General features: G+C 41.7%; 1 protein-coding gene across 1 annotated transcript in view; it reads left to right on the top strand.

Moving 5' to 3' along the window:
- GPR37 (G protein-coupled receptor 37) overlaps positions 1–3,769 on the top strand; it is a 36,554-nt gene extending 32,785 nt beyond the window's left edge. The window contains exon 4 of the mRNA XM_037888991.2: positions 1,068–3,769. Within this exon, the coding sequence (XP_037744919.1) occupies positions 1,068–1,886 (819 nt within the window). The 3' untranslated portion in view covers positions 1,887–3,769. The remainder of the gene's footprint in view (positions 1–1,067) is intronic.
- Positions 3,770–20,010: the final 16,241 nt, after the last annotated feature.

Below are 20,010 nucleotides of genomic sequence, written 5' to 3'. Positions count from 1 at the left end.
CCAATGAATATTTAATTATTTATACAAAGTGGAATGGCTTCATCAGGAGAGACTGAGACACCCCCCGCTGTCCCCGACCTAAATATTCCATGGTTCAGTGAGTAGGGCAGCCTCCTGAGAGATCTGAGATGTGGATTCAGGTCCCTGCTCTACCTCAGGCAGAGAGGGGAAGTGAACCGGAGTCTCCTGCGTGAGTGCCCGAATCACTGAGCCAAAGGTTGGGGAAAGGGGCACTGTTGCCTTCTTCTCTGGCAGTGGTGTTTGGTATGGGGTCCAATCTGTCAGGTGGCCTGAGAAAGCTTTCCAGACAGAGCTCCACAAGCAGCACAAAGCCTATGCACCTGCAACAACTGGTGGTAGCTGAGTGGACAGGTTGAGGATCAAAATTTTAGAATTAGGTGCCTAAAATGGCAGATAGGTGCCTGAATCACTTTTTGGATCTGGCCCCTACGGACTTCAGGTGCCTACAATGTTAGGTGGCAGCTGAGCCAGGGTTTTGTGAATGCTAGTGGCACCCAAAAGGGCAGTTGGGCACCTAAGTCAGCCATATGAATCCCACCCCCATCAAGATTTGTCAGATGCGCCAAAGCAGATTAGGTGCCTAAATCACATTGATTTCAAAGGAGTTAGGCCCCCTTCCCTGCTTTTGAAAATCCCACTAGACATCTAGCTGCATCTTTGGGCACCTAAATACCATTGAAAATCTGGCCCTTTTATTACGGCACTGTAAATACACGGCAGAATGTCTTTAAAGGTAAACATAGGATAGTAAATTACATTATGGCTTTTGCATTTTAGTAGTCCGGGTATTTTTAAACAGTCATTTTATATGACTTGGAATGATGTGAATTGAAACCAACTCCACCTGATATATGAGGAAGGAGGATTTATAAATGGAAAATATTCAAATAGACATTTTACTAGAGAATTTTATTGTGACGGTGCTGTATACAAGCTGTATACAATGTTAACAACTTGGGATCTAGCCTATAGTCATCTCCTATATTTTAAAAATATATTTCAGACAGTGTCCGTATTAAAAATGTGTTCACTTTTCTCCCATACAGGTAGCTTCTCTTGGAGTCACTACGTTCACACTATGTGCCCTCTGTATAGACCGATTTCGTGCTGCCACTAATGTACAGATGTATTATGAGATGATTGAAAACTGTACTTCAACAACTGCCAAACTGGCCGTTATATGGGTTGGTGCTCTGTTGTTGGCACTTCCGGAGGTTGTTTTACGCCAGTTGACAAAGGAAGACTCTCCATTTAGTGGCAGCCCACCAGGGGAACGGTGCGTGGTAAAGATCTCTACTGAATTACCTGATACCATTTATGTATTAGCTCTCACATATGATGGTGCAAGACTCTGGTGGTATTTTGGCTGCTACTTTTGTTTGCCTACTCTTTTCACTATTACCTGTTCTCTGGTAACAGCAAGGAAAATCAGACGAGCAGAGAAGGCTTGCACACGAGGGAACAAGCGACAAATTCAGCTGGAAAGTCAGATGAACTGCACAGTGGTGGCTTTGACCATTTTGTATGGGTTTTGCATCATTCCTGAAAACATTTGCAACATTGTGACTGCATACATGTCCACAGGAGTCTCTCGGCAGACTATGGATCTCCTCCATCTCATTAGCCAGTTTCTTTTGTTCTTTAAGTCCTGTGTGACCCCAGTCCTCCTTTTCTGTCTTTGCAAACCGTTCAGTCGGGCCTTTATGGAATGTTGTTGTTGTTGCTGTGATGAATGCATCCAGAAGTCTTCAACGGTAACAAGTGATGACAATGACAATGAGTACACCACAGAGCTTGAACTCTCCCCTTTCAGTACCATCCGTCGTGAAATGTCCACCTTTGCTTCGGTTGGGACTCACTGCTAATCGACTCTGTGGCTTTATTTGCAGTACCCCTGTTTTTTTTTTAAACTTCATATTTTTCTTGTTGGAACAAAATGCAAGGAAAAAATGTTGCTTCTAAGAACTACCCTGTAAACCGATTTGCATATTAACAGTTGTGCTTTGGAAAATAATTTCTGTTGAGTTATTAAAATGAGAGAGCCAACATGGAGTTTTAAACCATTGTATTTGGGATGGTGCTCGTATTCTATTGTTTGAGGTAGCGGGGCAACCACGTCGACCTATTTTATTTAATTCCTTGCTAATTTTTTTATAATCACTGTAAATTGATTACATAAACATTGTGGTTTTTTGAAAGATGTTTAATGTAAAAGATGTGGTGGAAAGTATTTGAAGCTAGTTTTAATCCAATTTACTGTACAATATTGTGAGAATATTTGGAGTCTGGGAAATTTACAAGGTAGTATAATAATAAATGAGATTTTATTCTTTAATGTCATTGTCAATCTGTATTTTACCATTTAAATATTATTAAATTGCCTTAATAAGGATAAAAATCTTTGCTTTACCCAGAATAATTTAAATTTACCATATTTAATTTACCATTCACGTACTTACCCTTGGAGGTAGTAGTTACTATGTTTAAAGAAGATGCTTACAATGGAATTAGCTTTACATGAGTGGTTTTTAAATGTGCATTATGAAGGTTCAATGTGCTACATTTAAAATTTCCTTTTAAAACTTGTAGTTATACAGTGCCTAAGTTACTTTGGTCTATTTGAGAAGTAAGATTTGCTTTCGCCTTGATTTGTATTATGTGTGGCTTCATTTGCTGAGTTTCTTTTCACTTTTTTCTACACTAAGGACATGTCCTCAATCTGCAAGTATAACTCCTAGTGGCATCCATGAGAGTCCCACCGCAGAGCCAGGGTATTATTTTGCCATAGGGTTGGTGACAATAAACATGAGGGACTGGAAGATGTGGAGAGTGAATTCCTTTTTTTAAAACACAAATGCATTTTCAGACACACAGGGCCTGATCCAAAGCCCACTGAAGTCAATGGAAATATTCCTGTTGATTTCAGTGGGTGTCTGATCAGGCCCACATTCCCTAAGTATTCTGGGATATGCAGCATGAATGTTAGAAGTGGATACGCTGTAAACAAATCATGAGTATTAATTATGTATTTTTCACGGAGGCCACAATCCTCTACAGGCTCGCACTTCACAATCTGTTTTTTAAGAACCATGTTGTGTTTGTCTGATTGTTTCTTTCTGTCTACAGACCTGTTAAACTAGGAAATTGAATTTATTATTTAAACCATTGTTTTCTCAAGTGACAAAATGAGCATATTTTTGTCCTCTGAAATAAAGTGTGGGTATACCTAATATAGTCCACCTTCTACAGGCTCTTTAAATGTCTTGGAAAAATTGATGTGACTTCTGAAAAGAAAGAGAGATTTTCCTTTATGTGGAGTATGCTAGATTTTATACCTTTACTTTGTATATCGGTGTGGGAAAAAATAATTCCTCATTACTTTCACTTAAACATACACCAAATTCAGCAGAAAAGGTACTTATTTTGTGTATGTGTCCACTCTATTCCTTGTATCTGTTAAAATTGGACAACCATTATTGCATTACGCCCTGATTAATCAAGCTATTTTAAGCATGTGAATAATCCCATTGACTATAGATAGGCACATGCTTAAATACTTGCTGAATCAGGACCCAAGTTCTCCCGCTGTTTTGTAGTGTGGTCAATCACGTGTGTAGACAAGAGATCCTTTTGTAGACATTTCCTTTCCCAATTCCCTTTCTATACACTATATGGAAGCTAGAGTGCTTGATTACATGAAATAAATCATGGACAGTATTAAGCAAACAAGATGAAAATAAATTTATTTAATGTGATGGTGGCAGCTGCTTGGTTACATGTCCCCGTTCCCACATTTTGTTTGTGCTGTCTATTTCTCCTCTTGTGCTTCAAGAATCAACATTTACCCTGTACATTTGTTCTAAACTATCACTTTTCAGTCTGAATTTGGTTCTGTTTGCAACCCCTCTCCCATTTTGGTGAAGACTGTGGTTAAATGTACCCCTAAGAGGTATCTGAAAAAAGAGACTGGGAACAAGAGCACAGGATGCATAGAGATGCTATGTATTTAAAGTTTAGTTGTTCAAAAAATCACTTGGAAACTTTTATCATTAAATTTATATAATTTTGGGTGCAATACTGTGCAGTACAGCACAGAGCTGCAATTCCCCAGGGAGAGATGAGGGCCCATTATGCCTCCATTTCTCCTCTAGCTTCACAGCCTGCATTGGGAGTGTATAAACTGCACCGGGAAATACCATTTTCCCCCTAGATGTTCAAAGCTATATATCCCATATAGCCAATCCACTGAGCTATCCTTCCCCACTGACACATTTCCATACTATACATTAATTCTTCCAGAAATATTGTAAAATAAAAAAATATCAAAATACTGACAAGAGAAGACAAATGAATGGGTAGTATTTGAAAATCAGTAGCAATTGCATGGCTAAAATCCCACTTACCACTTTGAAAATGCACAGTGACAGAGATGGGGAGGGATAGCTCAGTGGTTTGAGCATTGGCTTGCTAAACCCAGGGTTGTGAGTTCAATCCTTTGAGGGGGCCATTTGGGATGTGGGGCAAAGATTGGGGATTGGTCCTGCTTTGAGCAGGGGTTTGGACTAGATGACTTTCTGAGGTCTCTCCCAACCCTGAGATTCTATGATTCAGTGTGTAAGGTTTAATCTTTCTTTTTGTGCTGCTGAAAAGAACATTGTTTAAGCTTGTTTCCAGCTACTGTCTTGGTCCAAAATAGTTGTTGGACACTGGTGTGGCCCTTTTATTCTCATTTGCATTCTAAATTGATTAAACTTGTTCCACGTTAACAGGTTTTCATTGTTCAAGAGGCATAATATAGTGATTGTGACAGAAGTGTGGCTTGTTAGTGCATGTAGGTGTAAAATGGTAAATGAGTTCTTTGTTTGCTGAAAAGAATAGGTACTGTATTTTTTCCTATCCTAATGCCAGGATTGCCCTTCAGAAATAGCTTTCATTTTCTTAGGGTATTTTTTTCTTCGTCACTTTTTTTCACTCACCAATATTTCCTTGACTTTTTATCCTAAGAATTTCTAGAATTATCCACGCCGGCATATTTTGCATGTTAATTGAGCAAAAGAATGAGATAACTTGCAGGATTGCTCTGGGGACACAGAAACTTTCACATCCTGGTCTTTATTCTCCATTCCACTAAACTGCCTTTACATCCCTATAACTCTATGGAAAACACAAAAAGCAATAGTGCCTGCCTGCCTGCATGCCTGCTGAGGGGGGAAGGCACAATTTAAAGGTTCACCTTCCTCCCAACAGGTTGAGTCATGCCCTCCTTCTTACTCTCTGGCCCCACCCTGTAGCTCCCAGGTGCTAGCTCCCCATGGAGAGGCAGGGGCAAACAGCTGGGAACTGCAGGGAGGGGCTGCTGCTTTAGCTCCCTGGGGAGAGGCAGCAGCAAAAGCAGCAGCTCTCCCTGAAGCTCCCAGCTGTTTGCTGCTGCCTCTCTCCACAGCCACAGCTCCTAGCTTGCAGCTCCAGCAGGAGGGGGTCCAGCAGCACCATGTGACCGAGCAGGGCCAGTGTGTTGTCTCTGACTTCTGCCCAGTGGGGAGAGGCTCCCGCAGGGCCAAAGCCCAGAGACCCAGCAGACACGCCCTGGCTCTTGAACTTCTGAAGATTGTCATATGCGGCTCAGAGGGTTAGTCAGTTTGGACACCCCTGTGATCGAGGTCTATAAAATCATAACTGGTGTGGAGAAAGTGAGTAAAGAAGTGTTATTTATCTCTTTACATAACATACATTTCATAGGGGGTCACCCAATGAAATGAATAGTCAGCAGGTTTAAAACAAACAAAAGGAAGTGTTTCTTCACACAATGCACAGTCAACCCATAGAACTCCTTGCACGGGGATATGGTGAAGGCCAAACCTATAACTGGGGTAAAAAAAGAACAAGATAAGTTCATGGAGGAGAGGTCCACCAATGGCCATTAGCCAAGATGGTTAGGGAGGCAATCCTATGCTCTGGGTGGGATCACTCGATAATTGCCATGTTAATTCCCTCAGAAGCACCTGGCATTGGCCTCTGTTGGAAGACAGGATATTGGGTTAGATGGACCATTGATCTGACCTAGGATGGACATTCTTATGTTCTTATCAGCCCATAGCCTAAATAAACAAGGTAGACAAATGATGTCTGCATCCCCTCTTTAGAGAAGGAGAACTGAGAAGCTAGGGCCCAGATCCACAAAGGTACTGAGGTGTTGCAATACTTAACCCGTAGGCTTCCTGATGCCTAGTGGAATTTTCTGCCCTGAGTTAAATGCCTAGACTCTCCATACAGTGCTCTGCTCAGAAACCAGCCAGCTGAGCTGGGAGCCACCTAGTCAGGGGTGAAATGTTGAGGAAATGCATGGGGCTTAGGCCCAGATCCTCAAAGATATTTAGGCTCCTCCCATTAATCTCAGAGGATTGTTGCTGTGGGGCCAGAGATTAGCAACTTCCTCCCATTGGGACCCTCAGCCAGGAACCCTCTCTTGGGGTTAGGCACTGAAGCTAGGTCAGACTTTTCTCATGAAAAAACAAGAGAGAAAGAAAGAGACCATCTCTCCCCAGTACAAGTTGCTTGGTGCTCAGGCCAGTCACCTGGGCTGTGGGAGACCCAGGTTCAAGTTCCTGCCTTAATTAAAGTAGGGATTTGAAACCCAGGTCTCCCACATCCGAGGTGAGTCCCACAACCACCACACACCAAATTAGGCCCAGCTGGTGAGAGACAAAAAAATCCATTCCTGTCTAGTTTGAGAATCCCAGTTTGGCTTGCACTGGGGCTTTAAGCAGCTTGTTGGCTGTAAGGCGGCATCAAGACTTAGGTGGCTTTGCAAATGCCTAACAGTGGAAACGTAGGCACCTGTGCTCTTAGACAGCAACTGAGTGGTGCTTTTGAGAATGTCAGTGGCACCCAAATGTTGGACTTAGGCACCTCAGTGGTTTTGTGACTATGGATCCAATGACATGTTTAAGGTCATAAAGGAAATCTATAGAAGAGCTGGATATTGAACCCAAAGGTCCTGAGGTCCTGTTCTATGTTTCATCCACAAAACCGTCCTCCTTCTTCTTAGCAGAGCGTTAAACAACTAGCATAATGGTATTTTTCTATAGATTGCAGACATGTTGTTTAAAAGAAAAGTGGTAACCAGCGGTTGTCTGCAATAATGTCTCCTTTTTCTTTCCTCCAGCGGTGCTGAGGTCAGTCACAGTGAATGTGCAGAGTATATGAAGCATGTGCATAATAGTCTTCTCGGTGTGTTTTCTTATTCTTCAAGAACTGGCCTTATTCACCATTACCTTGCACCTTGTGGAGTCATTTTACACCTGTGTATAATGGGTGTAAACCACTGCCAGTCTTTCCGAAAGATGGCCAAGTTTTATGCCCAAAGGGAAATTGAATGGTAAAGATAAGTGACTTACCTAAGGTTACACAGAATCAAGTGTCCACGATGGGCACTGTCCCCTGCAGGGGCAGTGTAGAGGTGCATCAACCTAGCAGAATCTCTTGAGCACACCGTAGGTGGCATTCACAAGTGGGAATTTAGGCTAAGCATTGTAAGTACTAACTGCTTGCATTCTGCTACCCAGTGGAATTCACAATGCTGAGCTGGGTGCCCATGCTCCTATACAATGCGTAGGCATCCACAGACCTTGAAGGAGAACTTGCCCCACATTTTTGCAAGGATGAACTCAAGTGTTCTGTGCTACTACTTTGGTTTTGCTTTACAGATTATTATTAATCAAAGGTTAACAGCCACTCATATTCATGTTGTTTATCAGTAAGCTATCTGTCAGGATTATGTAATTCTCAGTTTACATCATTTACTAAATGGCAGAATCATAAATGAAGGTGGTAGACTTGCTGTAACTTAAGGGAAAAGCTTTTTTTTTTTTTGCTTCTTAAATCTGCATAATTCATTCTTAATGTGTGTGTAGTTAGGAAAGTAATTTTCCCTTTCTAACTAAGAAAACAGCGCTCAGGATTGTTGGTCTTTTATCTAGATAGGCCAGATTTATCCTGGTCTAGGCCCACTGAAGTCAGTTTATTTACATCAGCTATTAATTCAGCCTATTCTTAGTATGAAAAGAGGAGCAATGATGTCCACAATAGAAATGTGATCATGGCTAGACTGATTTTGAAGAATATAGATTTGGAGAAACTGAAAACCTGGGGGCGGGGAAAGGAAAAGTTAAGCTGATTTGCGGTGTCACCTTTTTAACAGGAAAAGAGATAAAAACATTACAACGGTATCTCCTGGTTCAATTTTATAATTGAAGTGGGGGTCCAGAACTTGTACAGTATTGTCTGGAATAACCTTTTATAGCAGCTGGACATGCATGCGATAAATCCCAATGAAGACATTTCAACGTACTTGTGAGAATAAGCAAAACAGCCTGTTACCTGTTGTGTCAAGGGACTAGATGCTGCCCTTCAGATGTGCCTGTGGTGGTCCAATTTGATTCAACGGGATCCCTGTGTGTGTGCTTGAAGGAAGAACTATTTGGTCTTAAAGCTTTATATAGGGAACACAAAGCCCTAGGTAAAAAGGCAGCCCATCTATGTTTGCAGTCAGCAGTTATATCCAACATTTTTTCCTCTAAATGCTATGCTCTCTGATTGGAAACTAATTACACTAGCTGTTTCTATTGCTTCTTTAAGTGGTTTATTTCACTTACTAACTCTACTCTAGGTTCCCTTGGTGCTCTTCACTCCCTTCTCTAAATGGTGCTTATAAGAAAACCTCACTTCTTTTGCACAGTCCTGCAATCTGACGGTTCAAAGATAAGTGATTCTTCTCAGTATAAAGTGTATTTACAAATAAAGAACTGTTTTATCTCCACACCCAAGCAAGCAGGATAGGAGAGAAATCCTGTCAGAACTTGCTTGGGAGCTGTTGATGTGGGTGGCGTTCCAACATGACTATTGCATTAGTCCTGGATCTTGCAGTAGTCCCTCTACATGGCCATCGCCATGGGGCTTTGCCTCTGTGGGTTGGATAGGGTCAATGGCATTGTCCCCTTGCAAGAACACAGGGATTCCCTTGTAGTATAATGCAGGTTCAGTCAGCATTATTTCATACATCGACGCTCTCCGCTGAATGAACTGGGTCCACAGACACATCCTGAGTGGGCTTTGCTGTCAGCTGCTGACTGTGGGAGGGAGGGACAAAGGAGAGGCCCAGAAGCAAGTTAATTTGTCATCCGTCTTTCAGTTTAGAATTTTACGGATGACTATATCTGTCCCCATGTCTCTAAGGGGTCAAACAGGTGGGGCACTGCACTCTAGACACTAATGTGGTGCTCCTGTACTGCCATGGAAAAGTGGTGCTGGAGTTGTTCTGTTAAGGGACCAAAAACAATCTGATGGAATACTGGTTTATTTTCATATGTGCAGCCTTATTTGTGTGGAAAATCTTTTCAAATAAATAGACCGTTCCAGGAGAGAAGCAGGTTAGTTGGATGTTTCTGATACGATAATCAGTGGTGAAATAGTTAACCATGTTACCATTTACACAGGCATCACTGGGATTCAAATGAATGAGGGTAGTTCCTAGGTCTCTTAATGCTCCTGTGTCAGCTTGTCTTGCTCAAGGCAATACTATGTCTGTTCATATTCAGAAGGTTCCCCAGCTTGAAGGGGTTGAAACTTTTTAAAAAACAAACAAGCAAACAAACACAAACAGACAAACAAACCTCAAGGAGAACCTGACTCCTTGTGCTCTGTGAACTTTGTTTAACTTTGGGTTTCTCTTTTCTCTGCTTCTGCCCACCGCTATCACTGCAGCACACTCAAGGAAATTAACCAACACTTTATTACACACGTGAATCATGCCCATACACAGATTAGAACCCTGCAGTTTAACTAGAGCATGACAATGAGCAGGCACAAAATTTGTTGGTGTAAATTCTACCTGCAAGATGGAGGCCAGCGAATTGAAAATTTAATAACATCTGTTACTGGGTTCTATATACCACCATCCTTTCTCAGCATTGTAATAAGGGATTCATTATTTCTAGCAACTTTACTCATATTATTAATGAATTGTCTTTTCCTCTTAGAAGCCTTATCTTTTCCATCACAGACCACTGTTCCTTAAAGCTTTCTTGTTATTTATCTTTCAGTGCTATATCCCTTCATTAGATTCTTTCCTTCTGCTTTTCTTATTTTTACAGTTTTATTTGTTCCTGCTGTCCTCTTTACCAGATGTTTTATACTTCAAATACTCTCTTTTTTTCAGTCTTAGAATATGGTGGGCATGTAACAGGATTAGGGCTGGTCAGGACCCAGAATTCCCATTCCACAGGAAATGCTGAAGCTTAAAAAACAAAACAAAAACATTTACCAGGAAGTCCAAAATTTGCATTTAGAAAAATCAAAAGGACTTTCTGATACAGCTTCACTACTATTTTTAGCAATGGTAGCTAGAGAAAAGCTAGAGCAGATATGCCTCCCAAAACTGCAATCACACCTTCAATGGCAGTGTAGACATACCCTGAGAGCTTTGTTACTTACATTAAGAACAAAGGCAAAATACAAGTCTAGGTTGTAACTAAGACAGTGTTGACTGTGTTAGATGTAGGGAGGGGAGACTGCCTGTTACCAGGGCCAAATATTTATAGATTTTAAAGCCAGAAGTCAGCATGAGATAAAGTAGTCTGAACACCTTTATAATACAGGCCCTAGAATTTCACCCACTTACCCAACTGCATTGAGCCAATACCCTTGTTTGACTAAAGCATATCACCAGGCTTGATTTGAAGAGATCAAGAGATGGAGCATTGTGATGGCCTTTGCTTGTGGGGAACGTGGCCTAGTGATCAGGGTTTAGGCCTTTCAAACTGCAGAGGGGAGAGGTTGGTAGGGGAGCCCAGACCCTCCCACTTCACCACGCAACAGCCCAAGGACCTATGAAGGCTATCAAAAGTCTGACAGCTGGGGCACCTTAAGGCTGCCCTGCTTGGGCCATTTTCTACCACCCTACAATTTTCCAGAGTTCACCATCTGTGGTGAGGAGAGGTGCCAGGGGTTCAGTTCACTGCATGGCATCTCCTTGTGGCAATGTGTGGCATGGTAGCACCTTCTCTCTCAGGGCAGTGGCTGTCTCTTCCTGTGGCTTGGCCCTGGGCCAGTCAGTTCCAAGTCTCTCCCCTGCTAGGGTAGTCCATAAACAACACAATGGGAATTAATGCAAACAAACTGAGTCCATTGGGGGAGTGAGGAAAGGCCTCCCACTCAGGGTCTATCAGAAGCAGGCCCTTGCTACCCTCAGTGAGGGTCCTTCAGGCAGTTGCTGATGGGAGAGATCCTGCCTTCCCTTAGTCCAGGGATTGGCAACTTTTGGCCCGCGGCCCACCAGGGAAAGCTGCTGGCGGGCTGGGATGGTTTGTTTACCTGCAACACGCTCAGGTTTGGCTGATAGCGGGTTCCACTGGCTGCGGTTCACCGCTCCAAGCCAATGGGGGAAGCGGCGGCCAGCACATCCCTCAGCCCACACCGCTTCCCGCAGCCTCCATTGGTCTGAAACGGCAAACCGCGACTAGTGGGAGCCGCAATCGGCTTAACCTGTGGACGAGGACGGTAAACAGACCGGCTGGGCCTGCCAGGGGGCTTACCCTGGTGGGCCACGTGCCAAAAGTTGCTGATACCTGCCTTAGTCCTTTCCTCAGGAGCTTCAAGGAAAAGTTCCTTTCTCTTCCCTGGCCTGACCGCAAATGAGCGGTTCTGCTCTCTTTTAACTCCTCCTCCAGTCTGGGTATCTCTTGCAGGTGTGGTGGGCCGAGGGAGAGGGGGAGTGGCTGTCTGACCCCAGAGCAGCCCACTAACCCCTTGTTGCCCGGTGTGGGGTTTTACCCCATCACAAGAATCCACCACATTCCAGTTTGTTCCAATTGTTAATCACACTCACTTTTAAAATATGTTAAACATTTTGCTTTGTTTTTACCAGGGCATATGTGGACTAGCTCCAGTTACTTTAGTGGAGTTACTCCAGATTACATTGGCATAACTGAGTTTAGAGATTTGGCTCTTTGATCTTTGAAGTTTGGGATCTGAACTTCTTCAAGTAGGTCCATCTGCTGATTGTTGGATACTCAATGTGAGTTTTTACTGAAAAATGCAGAGTAGTTATTAACAGTTCCTCTCTTCAATATACCGCTTAAAGAGTTTGTTCTTCCTTCGTCAGTCTCCTTACCTGGCACACAGCCCATTAAAAATATCCTATTTATGATGCTTTATATAGTGCCTGGTTCCTATCTACTGTCAGCACTGCACTGTCTCTATCTCTTAGAGATGATGTGTTCTCACTAACCCCAGAGGTGGTTTACTTTTTTTTAGTTACTAAGTATAATCATTTTCTATTTCCAGTGTTTGTTTTCAATATAGCTTTTATTCTTTTAACTGTAGAAAGATGGTTTGCTGAAGGCAACATCTGGTAATTGGCATAAATAAATAAAACAACCCACACCCTTGCTGTTGATAAACAAATTAATATAAATCCATCACAGGCATTTAACCTTTTCAGAATACAGTATTGTCTGCTAAAGAGTGTCCCTTCAAGATAACATTTCTCTATATATTTCAGATATTATTTAAAATAATAGAATGTGTCTTTCATTACTGGAGACTTGGGGTCATATGCTAATCTGTAACACAGGGTGAAAACTGGAGTAACTGTATTCACTTTAATGGCATTACTCCAGTCTTACTCCCATGTAACTGAGATCAGAATAAAGAAAAGGAGTACTTGTGGCACCTTAGAGACTAACAAATTTATTTGATCATAAGCTTTCGTGAGCTACAGCTCACTTCATCGGATGCATGTAGTGGAAAATACAGTGGGGAGATTTTATATACACAGAGAACATGAAACAATGGGTGTTACCATACACACTGTAACAAGAGTGATCAGGTAAGGTGAGCTATTACTAGCAGGAGAGCAGGTGGGGCAGGGGGGACCTTTTGTAATGATAATCAAGGTGGGCCATTTCCAGCAGTTGAGAAGAACGTGTGAGGAACAGTGTGGAGCGGGGGGGAGGGGGAAATAAACATGGGGAAATAGTTTTACTTTGTGTAATGACACATCCACTCCCAGTCTTTATTCATAGATATGTGGACACAGTTGGCATATCACATATCTATTCAGGGGACACCATCATAGGGCCTAATCACATCAGCCACACTATCAGAGGCTCGTTCACCTGCACATCTACCAATGTGATATATGCCATCATGTGCCAGCAATGCCCCTCTGCCATGTACATTGGCCAAACAGGACAGTCTCTACGTAAAAGAATGAATGGACGCAAATCAGACATCAAGAATTATAACATTCAAAAACCAGTCGGAGAACACTTCAATCTCTTTGGTCACTCGATTACAGACCTAAAAGTGGCAATTCTTCAACAAAAAAACTTCAAAAACAGACTCCAACGAGAGACTGCTGAATTGGAGTTAATTTGCAAACTGGATACAATTAACTTAGGCTTGAATAGAGACTGGGAGTGGATGGGTCATTACACAAAGTAAAACTATTTCCCCATGTTTATTTCCCCCCCTCCCCCACACTGTTCCTCACACATTCTTGTCAACTGCTGGAAATGGCCCACCTTGATTATCACTACAAAAGATCTCTTTCCCCCCCGACTCCCCGGCCCCTGCTCTCCTGCTGGTAATAGCTCACCTTACCTGATCACTCTTGTCACAGTGTGTATGGTAACACCCATTGTTTCATGTTCTCTGTGTATATAAAATCTCCCCACTGTATTTTCCACTACATGCATCCGATGAAGTGAGCTGTAGCTCACGAAAGCTTATACTCAAATAAATTTGTTGGTCTCAAAGGTGCCACAAGTACTCCTTTTCTTTTTGCGGATACAGACTAACACGGCTGCTACTCTGAAACCTGAGATCAGAATGTGGCCTTCCTTACTAAAGCTTCTTTTTGCACTAAGCAAAAGGCATTGAAAGAAACCACTGCTGCTTGCAGCACTTGTATGTGGATGTGAGTTGTACAACAGCCAACAGTCAATCTTCCACATACCTGTTCCTCAAAAACAGCGCTGGGCAATGTGAAATACAGGTGAGTCATGAGTCCCAGGACACATAGGCATAACAACGGTTGATAAGTGTGGATGCACCAAAACAGTTCTGTCAAAAATATAGTGTGAATGTGCAAAATCACAGCAATAGGAATCAGGGCAACAAACCATTCCATGCAGTCTATGTCCCTTTAAGGGGTTCCTCATTTAGGGGGTGGCCTACCTGAGACCTAAGCCATCCATTGAATATTCCTTTCCTGTGCAGACTCTGCAGCTGCTCTAAACCAGATATTTCAGGCTCATGACTGCAGTAGCGCTCTGGGACTGGAGGATCTGTGTATCAGAGAGGATCCTCTGGCTCTATCCCTCCTCCACCCTTCTCAGCCTCCACCACTCTGTACAGGAAACCCCTGCAAAGCTATGGTCTGAGCAGAGGTGTGCACCTTCTAGTGGCCCCCAAATCCTTTTACAGTAAAACTGCATCCATTCTGCTATCAGAGAGACTGCTATGCTCAGAGGTGGGGGCTGGATTTGCCTTTTAGGGCAGACCCGTGGCTCAGGTGGTCACAAGTGAAATCGGTGTGATGACTCCCAGTCAACCTTTATTTGCATCACAGAACCACCATGTTATTTAGTACAATGCAGCAGCAGGGCTAGCAGTCTGCTCTGCACTGGAATAATAGGGGTGTTACCGGTGGGAATGAACAACACTGGCAAAACTGGGTAGGGACTTTTCACGCTTTGCCTGACTGCACCAAATGTTCGGCTTTCACCAGTGCTATTAGTCTCTCGCTTTCATGGGTGTTAAAATGTTATCTTTCCTCTCCCATTAAAAAACAAAACAAAATAAAAACCTAAGACCAAATGCAATTTGAGTACATGAGTTTCTACTGGAGTACTAGTTTTTTTTAAAATTGCTACGGTTGTTACAAACAATAACCTATTAGCTTAACTTAAATCATCTCACTGAGGACACTACACGGTATGTCATCTTTAAGCTTCTGCAGCCTGATGACCTGAGGGAAGTTTTACAGGTGCCTTGCCACAATTCATTTCTTCCCCAAGCTGAGCTACCAAGCTAGCTGCTTGTATTTGTTTGCCACAGCTGATTTCTTTGTTTGCCTCTTTGACCCTACAGCTACAAATGTGTAGTGTCAATGACATATAGGGGAGATTGTATTTTAAGTTATTGATGTTAAGAATTAAAGTCTAAAGTGAAGAGTGAGGTTATCTGGTTCTCTTCCAACTGAACTGGGTTACTTCGGTCAGTAGTTTGGCTTCATCTTTTTGCTAATATCCTTTTTGGGGTTAACTTATAGATATAGATATTTGAGCAGCGCTGTATTAATGTGCTTATTAGTCTGGAATAATTTAAGGCAGACTAACATCTTCCTGACAGAAAACTGTCAGGTCAGGTCTGTCATGGCATCATTTACTTCAGGCTATATCACAATTTCATTTCTGTGGCACAGCTACAACAGTACAGAGGCTTTGTTTTATTTATTTATACAGTTCAAATATGTGGGCTATATTTCTTTTAACCTACTTGGCTTTACTGTTTATCAGAGTCCTTTATTAGATGATTCTGTACCTCTTTAGCTGCACAGAGGGCAACATTCTGCTGATTAATATTGAATGATAATTTCTCTAAAAATAAAAAGCAGCAAATCTAGGACAAACATGCCTTATTCTCTAGCATCATGTAGGTCAGGAAAGAGGTCTCTAGGTCACTGATGAGAAGTAAGTTAAGGAGAAATAGAACAAATCTCAATATAATTCAAAAGGCTGCTTTTTTTGTGTTCATTCTTTTAAATGCCCTTGACATTTGGCCAAATTAATGGGTTAGATCAGGGATCGGCAACCTTTGGCACACGGCCTGTCAGGGAAATCCGCTGGCAGGCCGGGACGGTTTGTTTACCTGCAGCGTCTGCAGGTTCGGCCGATCGCAGCTCCCACTGGCAGCAGTTTGCCATTCCAGGCCAAGCAGCGTGGGCCGAGGGATGCGCTAGCCGCTGCTTCCCACAGCCCCCATTGGCCAGGAACAGCAAACCGCGGCCAGTGGGAGATGCGATTGGCTGAACCTGTGGACGCTTCAGATAAACAAACTGTCCCGGCCTGCCAGCGGATTTCCCTGATGGGCCACGTGCCAAAGGTTGCCAATCCCTGGGTTAGGTTGTGCCTTTCCCATGTGAAAAAGATAGAAAAGTGGGGCAGGAGGGGAAACTCTGAGAGGAGGTTCCTCCAAATTCCTTCATTAGTGGGACAAAGTTGCCCGAACACAGTTATAGAGAAGCCCACGGTGCCACGCCAAATATCGTGAATTCCTTGAGTATTTGAAATTACTGTGGGCACAGGGACACCTGAATGGAGCTCCTGCACCTCCTCACTGGTTTGAGGCTCACAGGGTCTTTTTGATGGGTTTTCCCTAGCTTCAATAGTACTTTATAATAAGGTTAACTAGTTACCCTGGGCTTATGGCTGCTTTGGATTGCTGGAGCACTGCAAAGCAGCCAGAGTAAATTAGTGAATCTGGTCCTATGCTCATAAATATTTAGTAACTTATTTTATCACAGTAATGATGTCTTTGTGGCCTTCACCCTAGCACTCTGTTGTTCAATAATTGTTACGATGTGGGAAAAGACTCCTGGTTTTTGTGTGTGAAGTATGTGTTACAGCCAATTAGGAGGTCCTGCTGGTTACTATAGTGTTATGTCTTTTGGGATGATGGTAACTAAGCTGCAGTTCTTTAAAAAAAATATCAATATCACTTTTTCTGGCATCATGAATGGAAAAACTCTCCATAATGCAGTGATATATATCTTGCAGTGATGTCTTCATGCTTTTTTCGGTGTTAATTTCTTGAAAGAAATATCTTTGATTCCAAGTGGTCAAAATCTTTTTCAAATGTTTTTTAAATAAAGCACTGTTTGTGTTCCACACTGGTGGAATTATCCATGTACCTCTAATGTGGCCTAAACAAATGGAATCCTCAGTTCCATGTTTAATTTCCTGTGCTTCATTTTCCAGGAAAGAGTCCTTTTTTTGTGCTGTATTCTCTTACAATTTTTTCCTTATGAACTGCAGTAGAATGCACCACCTGAAATATGGAAAGAGCAGAATTATCTGAAACTGGAAAATAGCCACATATTGATTAATATCCGGAGGGTACACAAAACAGTTGTATATAGAGATATGTAACCAATACTGCCAGGCTTCATAATTCTTTATGATGTCATTTCAGCAAGGCAATTGCCTTATCTAGCAATGTAGCAAAATATCTAGCAATTGCCACGCTGATCTAATAAGATCATGGAGAGTTATAGCTCCTGCTAGTTCGTATCCAACTCAGAGGAAATTCATTGCAAAATAGTTCTGTCATTTTGGGTGATCAGTCATAAGGAAATAGCAGACTCTCTGAACCCTCCCAGCTGTCGGTCTTGCATGGCTTTAAATACACACCTTCTCCCTAACACTAATGCTTTTTCTGTAGATCTCTTAGGCCTACACTACACTGGAAAAGGTTTGCTGGTAGAGCTATAGATTTACAGTAGGGCTTTTGCTGGCATAAAAATGTTGTTAAAAAGTCATACCCCAACTGATATTACTATACCAGAAAAAGTTTTAAGTGTAGACCTGGCCTTAGACTCTAAATTGGCTTACTTTCTGCTAAGCAAAAGATTCCATTGCCATTATAGGTCATAACCACAGAAAAGCCTGAGGTTACACAAGGTCCACTCATGCTGCAGATAATGTACATGCTTTGCTTTACTACAGCTCTGTGGTAAACTGAAGGAAAGTATGATTGTCCGTATTTTCCATTCAATGCAGTAACAGAGCTCAGAACCATATCTTCCAAATACTTGAAAGGCTGCTGGGAATCCATAACTTGAGAGTGGTGTGAGAAATGTATATCACAAGTACAATGTATGGAATATAGACACCTTGGTTATCTCTTAGGATGACATTTATTTCATTTTGGCTGTCACAAAAATGTGCTTTGTGTACTTCACTGTTTACATTCAGTGATCAGGCATTCTGAGATAAAATGTGGCCATAGCCAATGTAAAAATGTAATGAACTTTTCAAAATGCCTTACTCGTTGCCATTTACATTTTTATGTGACTTGGCCTGTTAAGTTGTTTTACTGAATATAACAAGTGAAATCTCCAAGACCTCATCAGCAGAGTCCCTGTTAATGAGAAAGGCATCAAGGCACTTATTATCTATAAAGTCCTGATTCAGCAAAAGAACTTATTTACCCATTCTTCAATGATAGAATATCTTCAGTACTGTGTATCTTGGAGGAAATATACTTTAGAAAACGATGCTTAAAAAAGAAAATTTTTAGCATTTTAGAAAAAATGCTTAAAAGCATCTTTATCCACAGGAATGGATAAAGTCTGGGAGAGTCCATAGATGTCAGATGTTTAATAGCTGCTCTTGCTTCCAAGGTACACTAGAATGCACTGCCCTGGGGACTCGTCTAAGTTGCAGCGGCCTCCCTGATGCTGCCCTGCGGAACGCACTACCCAGAATCTCTGCTGTGCTGAAGCCTTACTCCCAAAACGCCTCCGCTGCCTCCATTCCTGTCCTATGCCAGAGCTTGTGAGGGGGTCTTCATAAGGCAGCCTTACATCAGTCCCCCACAATGCCTGCACCAGGGGAAATCCTCCAGCACCTGAAACTGGAGTTTTAAGGTCCCATCACACCTCTCTGACCTTTTTACCCAACACAAATGAGCTGGAGTAGGGGTGAGGAACATACCCAGTATCTCAGATAATAACAGTTTTCTCACGTCTTTTGGCAGGTTAGTCCATTGTGCAGTTGTCCTCAATGACATGAAGGACTACCTACTATTTATTATTATTAAATATTTATATTGCAGTAGCACATACCAGCCTCAGCCAGGTCATCACCACAATTTAGGAAAACAGCCTTATTCAGGTTATCAAGCATATTCTTAATCAGGGCCCATATTTCCTAACCTTAGACTATTATTGTTATTTTTTTATTTATTATTAATATTATTTATTAATTATTATTATTATTTTATTTTGGTACCCTCGCTGATTGCCTGAAAACAAAATTGACTTTATTTTTCTACCAGCACATCTGGTAATCTACGTATCACCAGATTTTCTTTTGTGTAGTGCCCTTGCTGAGCTTGTACCAGCATTAAAACTGAAATAAATAGTTGTGATTGCACTTTTAGAGTGATTTTTAATACTTTTTAAAATTAGTAGCTCATCTAGTAAATGCGACCTTACTGAAATGTGAATATTTTTAGAACTTAAGTGCCTATTTTTTAAATTTTTACATAAAACTCATGATAAATTGTGCACTCAAGAAAAATGTAAATTGGAATTTAGACTGCTGATATGGCCCATTTAAAAAAAAATGAAGTACTTCGGAATCTAAAGAGGCCAAGAGGACAAGTTGTATTCCAAATTAGAAACTTTTCTCTTCAGAAGGAAAATAATCATGTCTAAATACATCAGATGCTGATCCAACCCATTCAATAACTGTATAAGAGCAAAAGGAACTCTCAACTATTCACTTACATTTCTTGGGAGTATATGCTGCATTGTTCCAGCTAAAGGAGTTGAAATATAATACACACATAGAATGTCTAAGTACAGTGTCAATGACCTTAGAAGAACAGAATATTGGACTGGGTAAGTATCTGGATTCATCCAGCACAGGCAGAGCAATTCCATCTAACTCATTTCTCCCTTCATAATTTAAGTGTTTTGTTAAATTGGAGCTAGAAAGTTCATATCTGAGAGATTTAGAAGAAATCAAGCAACCCATGGTAAAAGTGATTCTTATTTCTCTCCAGTTGGCTGATTGCCTGATTCAGTTCCCATTGAAGTCAATTGCATGACTCACATGACTTCAGTGGTTCAAAAATAAGCCCAAATTTTTGTAGTAGTTTAAATGTTTAAATCCCACCACTATTTAACAGGTATTGTGT

This window comes from Chelonia mydas, chromosome 1, assembly GCF_015237465.2.
Source record: "Chelonia mydas isolate rCheMyd1 chromosome 1, rCheMyd1.pri.v2, whole genome shotgun sequence".
Taxonomy (NCBI): Eukaryota; Metazoa; Chordata; order Testudines; family Cheloniidae; genus Chelonia; species Chelonia mydas.
The sequence above is the reverse complement of the archived record's forward strand: the minus strand, read 5'-3'. Positions and strand labels throughout refer to the sequence as shown.